This window comes from Microtus ochrogaster, chromosome 1 (assembly GCF_000317375.1).
Source record: "Microtus ochrogaster isolate Prairie Vole_2 chromosome 1, MicOch1.0, whole genome shotgun sequence".
NCBI lineage: Eukaryota > Metazoa > Chordata > Mammalia > Rodentia > Cricetidae > Microtus > Microtus ochrogaster.
This window is the reverse complement of record NC_022009.1, coordinates 110,119,574-110,128,023: the sequence shown is the minus strand read 5'-3', so window position 1 is coordinate 110,128,023 and position 8,450 is coordinate 110,119,574. Positions and strand designations below refer to the sequence as shown.

The 8,450-nt window shown below is 39.7% G+C and overlaps 1 protein-coding gene across 1 annotated transcript in view; it reads left to right on the top strand.

The window, feature by feature from the left end:
• Gpr149 (G protein-coupled receptor 149) overlaps window positions 1-8,292 on the top strand; it is a 52,575-nt gene extending 44,283 nt beyond the window's left edge. The window contains exon 4 of the mRNA XM_005344052.3: window positions 6,894-8,292. Within this exon, the coding sequence (XP_005344109.1) occupies window positions 6,894-7,463 (570 nt within the window). The 3' untranslated portion in view covers window positions 7,464-8,292. The remainder of the gene's footprint in view (window positions 1-6,893) is intronic.
• Window positions 8,293-8,450: the final 158 nt, after the last annotated feature.

Below are 8,450 nucleotides of genomic sequence, written 5' to 3'. Positions count from 1 at the left end.
TAGTTGTTTATGTCAGGGATGGGTCTTTTCTTTGTTTATTTGTTTCCTTGTGTTGCTTTTTTTAAAACACTGCTCTTAGAGGATTACACATGAGATTGAACTCTTTTCCAGTTTCATGGCTGTTCTTAAATTCTATGATAGAAGTTCTATGTTCTATAAGATTGGACTGTGTTCTGCCTACTTCATCCATTAGTACCGTTGGGTCCCTTGGGCTGGGAAAAAGAACCAGCAGGTAGAAGCCTGAAAACCGCAGAGAGCAGGAAGAGAATCCTGCCTGGGAGGATGCCCTCGGACCTGCACACGTGCTATGGCAATCAGAACCTATGCCACACACACAATGATGAGGAACATAAAATAGCATCAATATTTTCTTTAATTATGTTTGGGTTTTCTCTTCCTTTCTTTTATCAAGTATGTACCAGAGTAGCAGTTTGTATCAGTTGAATGAATGAATGACATGTAAGCCCCGGCAATGCTGAAGCAAGCATGGGTATCCTCTCTATGGTGATTCTGTTGAACTTGTCTATACTGGGTTTTATGGTCTGAGTTGATGAGGACGAATGACGGGGTCTCTTTCTCAAGAGGGCACCAGATCTCATTACAGATGGTTGTGCACCACTGTGTGGTTGCTGGGAACTGAACTCAGGACCTCTGGAAGAGCAGGCAGTGCTCTTAACTCCTGAACCTTCTCTCAAGCCCATCTCTCCAGCTTCTATCAGTAAGGACACAAAAAACAAAAACAAACAAAAAAACAACCAGCCAAACAAACAACAAAAAGCGTTTCAATTAGTATTATGGGATAAGAAATTTATTTTAGAATTGTTTGGAAATCTGGGAAGTGAGTCTTTGAGATAATTTAGAGGGTTTGAGATAGAGTTATGTTTTCTCATTCTGAGAACCCAAGTTTGCCTAGCCACAAAAGTTATATTATGAAGAAGAGGGCTTGTGGAGATGTCTGTCAAAAACTGTTGTGAGGGCTGTAGAGATGGCCCTGGGGTAGAGAGCAGTGGGTGATCATTGCCCATTTAGAAGTCTATAAATAAGCTTTAAATCTTAATATTTAACTTTATGAGCAATTGTACATACTACTGTATTTTTCAGGTTTTTCTGAGCACATATACATTGCTGGTATAAAAAACACCAAGGATCTTGCAAAGTTATATCTTAAAATCTTATTTAGATCTATGCCTAGTCTTGAGTTTTTTATGATTCCCAGGGATTTTCTCTATGAATTAATCATGTCACCTACAAATAGCTACAGTTTCACACCTTCTTTTCTGATGAAATCTTTTTGTTTCTCTTCCTTCACTGTGAGCTGTGCTAAAACTGTGCTGAACAGAACAGTAAACACCTTTGTCCTTACCTTGCTCCAGCTCTTGGGAGAAAAGTCTCCTTCTCCATCAAATGCAGTCAGCTACACAGCTCCGATTCTACCAAAGTGAGGAGAGTTCCTTTCATTCCTCTTTCCATATTGTTTAATCATAAATGGATATTTGATTTTGAAAACTGATTTTTTTTTCCTGCATCAGTTAGTATGATCATTGTTTTAGTTCGGGTTTCTATAGCTGTGATGAAACACCATGACCAAAAATCAAGCTGGGGAGGAAAAGGTTGATTTGATTTACACTTTTACATTGTACTGCATCACTGAAGGAAGGGAGGACAGGAACTCAAGGAGGGCTGAAACCTGGAGACAGGAGCAGATGCAGAGGCTGTGGAAGGATGCTGCTTTGGCTTACTCCCTGTGGCCTTCTCAATCTACTTTCTTAGAGAACACATGGCCATGCCCAGTGCTGGCAACACCCACAGAGGGCTGAGCACAGTCTGCAAATCAATGACTAATAGGGAAATTACCTACAGACCTACCGACAGCCCATTCTTATGGAGGCATTTTCTCAACCTAGGCTTCCTTTTCTCAGATGACTTTAGCTAGTATCAAGCTGACAAAACTAGACAGCACAATCATGGAACTTTTCTTTCTTAACTGTGGTGGATCACATTAATATTTTTTTTTAAATTATAAACCAGCCAAACATTTCTGTAGTAAACTTTACTTGGTCATAATATGTAATTATTTTATTAATGACTGAATTCTACTTGTTAAGATTTGTTCAAGACATTTGCATTGGTATCTACAAGTGATATCAATCTGTAAGATTTTCTAATACTATCAGAATAGCTTTGGTATTAAAGCAAAATCAAATCTTTGAAACAAAGTGTTCCTTACTCTTTTAGTTCCTGCAAGAAAGTGGATTTTTATTAGTTCAACTGTAAGCTGGTAGATTTCTCCAGTGAAACTATCTAGGCCTTAGGGTATTTCGCCTCTGGCGTTTGGTAGTTCCAGCGGACTTCAATCCCTGTTTAATTTTAGATGCACTGTGGTAGTTCTGGTGCTTTCAGGGGGTCAGTACGTTTTATTTAAGTTGTTGAATTTCAGTGTGTGATGTGTGTGTCGTGATGTGTGTGTCACCCCTCGCCATCCTCCCAGCAACCAAGGTTATCACCTGACCCTTTCTCACGCAGGTCATCTGTACCTTCTCCTTTTTCTTTGTCAGTGCACCTAGAGTTTTCTCTGTCATCAATCTGTTAAGAACCAACATTGGTGCATGAATTTTCTCTGTTACTTTCATTTACGTCATCTCTGTTGTCTTATTTTCTCCTTAAATGCTGCTCTGGCTTATTTTGTTTTTGCTTTTCTAAAAAATGAATCTTGCTGAACGCTTAGACTTGAGACTGCTTCTGTATTGTAATGCTTGGATTTAGTGCTTTCAATCCCTCTCTCGGTGCTGCTTTAGCATGGATTTTGATACGCTGCATTTATTTTAATTCAGCTCAGTGTGCTTTTATTTCCCTCAGCATTTCGTCCTTGAGTCATAGACTGTTTCATAGTGTTTACTTAGTTTCTGAGAGTTTGGAAATGTTCTTATTATATTCTGGTTACCCTGATTCCACAGAGAGAACAGTACTCTGTATAATTTTATTCTTTTTAAATGCATTTCCGTTTCTTTTGTGTCATTTAACAAATTAAAGATAACCTCAGAGAATACTAAAATGCATCCCTATCACATTAACAAGTGAAAGCAACGCCACTTCCTCTGAGATTAATTTGACCAAGAGTGAGCCCATGTTTGAATTCTCTAATCTACCTGTGCCCTCCAAAGGTCTACAGCCTGTGGCTATTAACTGATCTGTGAGTTCTCTGTTGTATGAGTTTGCTCTGTCATTGTCATGCCTGTCTGAATGTCTGTGTCTGATTTGTGTCTAACCCTGTGTCTGTCTATGAAAAGGACTTGCTCTGTATTTATCGAACAGCCCAGAAAAACTAGCCTGGGAGCGGGATGAGAAATTCTTTACAGAAATCCTTAGCAGAGTTTTACAATGAAAGAAACTGATCCCATCTGACTCAGAAGAGCAAACAAGCCTGCACGCAGATGTTATCCAGCTTTATCTACCGTGTTTGCAACACTCGTGGTGACTATTTGCTTTAAAGATGTTTTCAACCTGTTGGCTGTTTCGGCTAATGATTACCACAACACACACATAGAACATTCTGGGTCAGGGTCAAGGAAGAGTACCTAATTGAAGATAAAAAGCTATGTATTTATCTTAGGTTTAAAAGCTCAATTGTGTGGGAAATTCAAGGCAAGCCATGTTGGTTACGTTGTTCTCTTAAAGGCGGGTTAAATTTGAACAGGCTGAGGACATAATAGGAGAGGAAGTTAAGTACACAATCTTAAAAGATCTGAAGGGGAATTATCAATTTGCTGAGAGGTCTGCCAAAAGTTATCTTGGAGCCAGGGGTTCAAAAAAGATTTTCAAAAAATACATATCACTACATTGTTCTATGAACTACAACAATTTTTTCATCCACATTTCACTAACATTTGAAGAAAATATGTATTCCACAGCTGTCTTAAAATTGTCTTAAAATCTTCTACAGATTGATTAGATCCCATTAATTGATGAAATGTTTTCTTATTCTGGATGATTGTCTGCTTAGTTCTCACTTGTTGATCCAGTGTTGACACCTCCAGCTTTGCAGAGAATTTTTCTTTTCAGTATTATCAGTCTCGCTTCATGTATTGCACTACTCTGTGGTTTGCTGTGTCCATTATAGGACAGCTATGTCTTCTTGGTGGATTGATCCTTCAGGCACCAGGTAATACTCTTTCCTGTCACTGGAAGGTTTCTTCATTCCAACGTCTCTATTTTCTTTTCTCTTAAAGATAAATTATTATATCTATGTGTGTTTTCCTTCATGAGTGAGTGTACGTGTATCACATGAGGACAAGAGCTTTTGAAGGCTGGAAGAGGACATTAGATATCTCAGAACCAGGGTTACAGATAGTTGTGAGCTGCCACATAGGTGCTGGGCACTGAATGTAGGTACTCTACAGAAGCATTAAGCTCTCTTAACCACAGAACCCCCTCTCTACCTCCCTGAAACCTGTATTTTTCACTATTAATATAGCCACTCTTGTTTGTCTTTATTTTTTCATGGTGTGCAATTTTTCATTCATATATTTCAATCTATTCATCCCATTATAGTTGACAGAGTGACATGTTTCACTGTACAAAAGGCGTGACACAGGTGATCTTGGACTTGGATTTGACAGCAATTTTCACTTAATTGTGCTACCTCCCACAACTCAATGACTTCATCTATAAGTTTTGGATCATTAGGGCCTTCATTTTATCAGATTACCAAGGACAGTAAGTGTGAAAGTGGAAGTCCCCACCAGGAGGTGTGGCTCATGCTCAGCAGGATCAGTACTTGTCATAGCGAACATCAGTCTTCCTGGTTAGACTTTCAGCAGTCAAAAGGCCTGCGATGAGGAGATGGCTCAGGGGTTAAGATGTTTCCTGCGCAAGCCTGAAACCTGAATATGGATACCGAGAACCCACATATGAAAGCACTATATTCTAATCCCTGTGCTGTGAGGTACGAGTCCTGTGGCCAGCCAATAAACCCAAAATAGTGTCTTAAACAAACAAAACAAAAAAGTGATTGAGAAAGGTCTACCTCTGACCTCCACAGGAGCCCACATAAGAAAATGAACCAGCCTATGCCACCATACATACATCAAATTAAAAGAAAAAGAAACGGCTTAAGGCCCAGGCTGGCAGTCTGGGAGGGTATATTTTGCCATACATCTTTTCCTGTGAAAGTCTCGTATTAAAGGTCTTTATATCCTTTCCCAACATTTTCTTGTTTTAATTAGTTCTTGTGTGTTGTTATGCTTTGGTTCACTAATCATACAAAGAAGACATGGTGGGACAAAAAATTTGAGGAGCTGAATATATGAAAATATGTAACCTTTATAATGACTGAATTTCCATAAAGCAAATTTTAGTTTTCTCACGAATTCTTCTCCCCACCCCCGTTGGTTTTTGTTTCCTTTCTGGGGTGTCCATTCCATCTTCCCCTAACTGCTCTAAGTCTTGCTCTACTTATGCTCCTTAGTTTATATACTTTTAAGTCCAAAGATCACTGAAAGGTCAGCAAATGACTTTTTTTTAGTATTAAATTTGCCAATCGCTTTGAATATTCATGAGTTAATGGTACATTTCCAGCTTCCAATTCAGAGAGCCCATGACCGACTGTGGCCTTGGGTAACCTGTAACCCACTGTGGCTTTGGGTAGGTGATGACCCTGTCTGCTGCCACAAGCCTTGCTTAAATTGAATAATTCAGAAGCAGCAGAAAGCCTCACCTTGTTAGGATAATCACCTCGAGAGACTCTTTTTATATTATAATTTCACCCCGAATTCACCTAGCAGTTTAACTGTGAAAAAATAAAAGGCATTTTGTATACCCAAGGTCGTCAAGTTTGAATCAATTATCATGGAAGATTATTTGTGCTAACGTGTTTACGTGGCAGGCTCTCTTCTCTTCAAGTATTTGTGAGGTTCAGAAAAGCTTTTCATTTCCAAATGGAGGGGAAAAAAACTCCCAGCCACCTACACTCCCAAGCATACTGCAGTAATGGGCTATCATTATTCCCAGGCAAATGCTAATTCGTTGGCTTTAAAATGGATAGAAAGCACAGACTATGAAATGAATCGTCTCAGATTATTTAAATAGGTTATTCTGATTGCACAATAAAATTGATGTCTTATTAAGCCCCATAACTAAAATGTTTTATCAAAGAAAATGCTGAGAGAATCTTCCCGTGCTCGTACACCTCTTACACAACACTGTCAAAATACCAAAATGTATACTGGACAGTGATACCATTTTGCGTTAAGATGCAGTTACCCCATATATAGTTATTGCTCTTGCTATTCATGGCTGTTTTGAGCCTAGACCCTAGGCATCAACATAGACCCTGACTGTGGGAGGACCACGGACCCAGACATGGCCCTCATCAGCTTTTTGTGGTTTGATGTCACCATGGCCCCAGGTGGCAGAACAGGCCACTAAGTTCGGCACCACCCTAGCTGCAAGGTGGTCCTTGGGCCCCAACCAAACTCCAGGTCTATGTATACTTTTAAATGTAACTGAATATGCAGCAGAAATATAAAAGCAATTCTACATTGTAAAAATGAATGTAATGAATGCCCAAATCCTACCCTTGGACAGGAACATCTAGTCTATTGCTTTCAATCAGTACCCTCATTTCTCCTTCAACTCTGGGAAATACCCCTTGTCTTCTCTTAAGTTGCTACACTCCTTCAAGTATATTTGCCCTAGGAGATATTCAGCTTCAGAAGGAGAATCTCATTATCTGTAAATAGTTTCCAGGGAAATAGATCAAAAGAAATCAAAAATATCAAATATCAAAAATATCAAATATCAAAAATATCAAAAATAGAAAACTTACCATTCTGATGCATAAAATGAATATCTATGTGTTGATTTCAATAATATAGCCTTTATGTTTCTGTCCCCAGCGTTCCAGTGGGCTGGCTATTCCCTTATGCGCATTCCAGGGGACTGTGTCTCTCCAAGCACCTACAGGGAAAACCCTCTCTCTCTCTACTTATGAGGTCAGCGCAGAAGGGCAAAAGATAACCCCAGCCTCCAAGAAAATAGAAGTCTATCGATCGAAAAGTGTGGGCCATGAACCCAACTCAGAGGAGACTCCCTCCACGTTTGCGGACACCAGCGTGAAAATACACTTGGAGGTCCTTGAAATCTGCGACAACGAGGAGGCTTTGGACACCGTGTCAATTATCAGCAACATCAGCCAGTCCTCAACCAAAGTCAGGTCTCCTTCTTTGCGCTACTCGCGGAAGGAAAACAGATTCGTCTCCTGCGATTTAGGAGAAACTGCCTCCTACTCCCTCTTCTTACCCACAAGTGATCCTGACGGTGATATCAACATCTCCATCCCAGACACCGTGGAGGCACACAGACAGAACAGTAAGCGGCAGCATCAGGTCAGGGAAGGCTACCAGGAAGAGATCCAGCTGTTAAACAAAGCCTACAGGAAAAGGGAGGCAGAAAGCGAGGTTAGTTAGGGATTGACTGGTCTTACAGGGCCAGACAGCTCTGCAACCCTGGACTGCAAAACTTGCCCTAGTCCTGAGACTCATTTCCCACTTCCTTCTAATCATGGGCTTACGTAAGCTTTCCTGGTTCTTATTTTTCGGGGTGACTTGCTGTAGTGCATACATATAGTGCATTTCACACACTACTTAAAAATCATACACTGTGGCAGTTGAACAACTTTGTGTCTGGTTTCTCAAAACCTTCCTAAGCCAAATCCTGATCTAGTTTGCTAATATTTTGCCTATTTATGAAAAGAATGTACTGTTCTCATGCATGGGTTTCTGCACACAGGCTGCTTTTGACTGCAAGAGGGAAAAATGATGTTGCGGAAATGGAAAAAAAGTGCACCAAAACTCTGAGTTGTATTTGAATGCACATTTACCTAAACACGTCTAGCCAAATAGGCTTATTTCAGTTACTGCTTTGCCTTTTCAGTGGTCTAGGAAGTATGTTCTTGTATAAGGCAAATTAGCTTCTAACATGGAAATTTAGATGTAACCCTAGTCTATTGTTACTTCATTTATTGTTATAAAGTACAAGTAGTTTAGCAAGTGGTTCTCTCTTGAATATATCAGAGGTATTCTTTTACCTATTTACTGTGTCAAAATCACTCTTAAATATTCTGTATATTGCAAGTGGCATTAGAAGTAATCTTTAATTCAAACATCTCTGGAAAAAAGCTTGTTGTTAGGTTTCTCTTCCTCCAATACCTGTGATATGCTTTATTTGAACTAACGTGTTGTGGAATATTAGTTAAAGATGTGTCACATTTGGTTATGCTGTGGAACGTTTGTTTAATGGTGCAAAGATGTGTTGTCTTCTTTTATGTTGCATTTGTTTAACTCTGTGAAGCTGTGTTACTTTGCCTGTCTAAAACACCTGATTGGTCTAATAAAGAGCTGAATGGTCAATAGCTGGGCAGGAGAAAAGATAGGCAGGGCTGGCAGGCAGAGAGA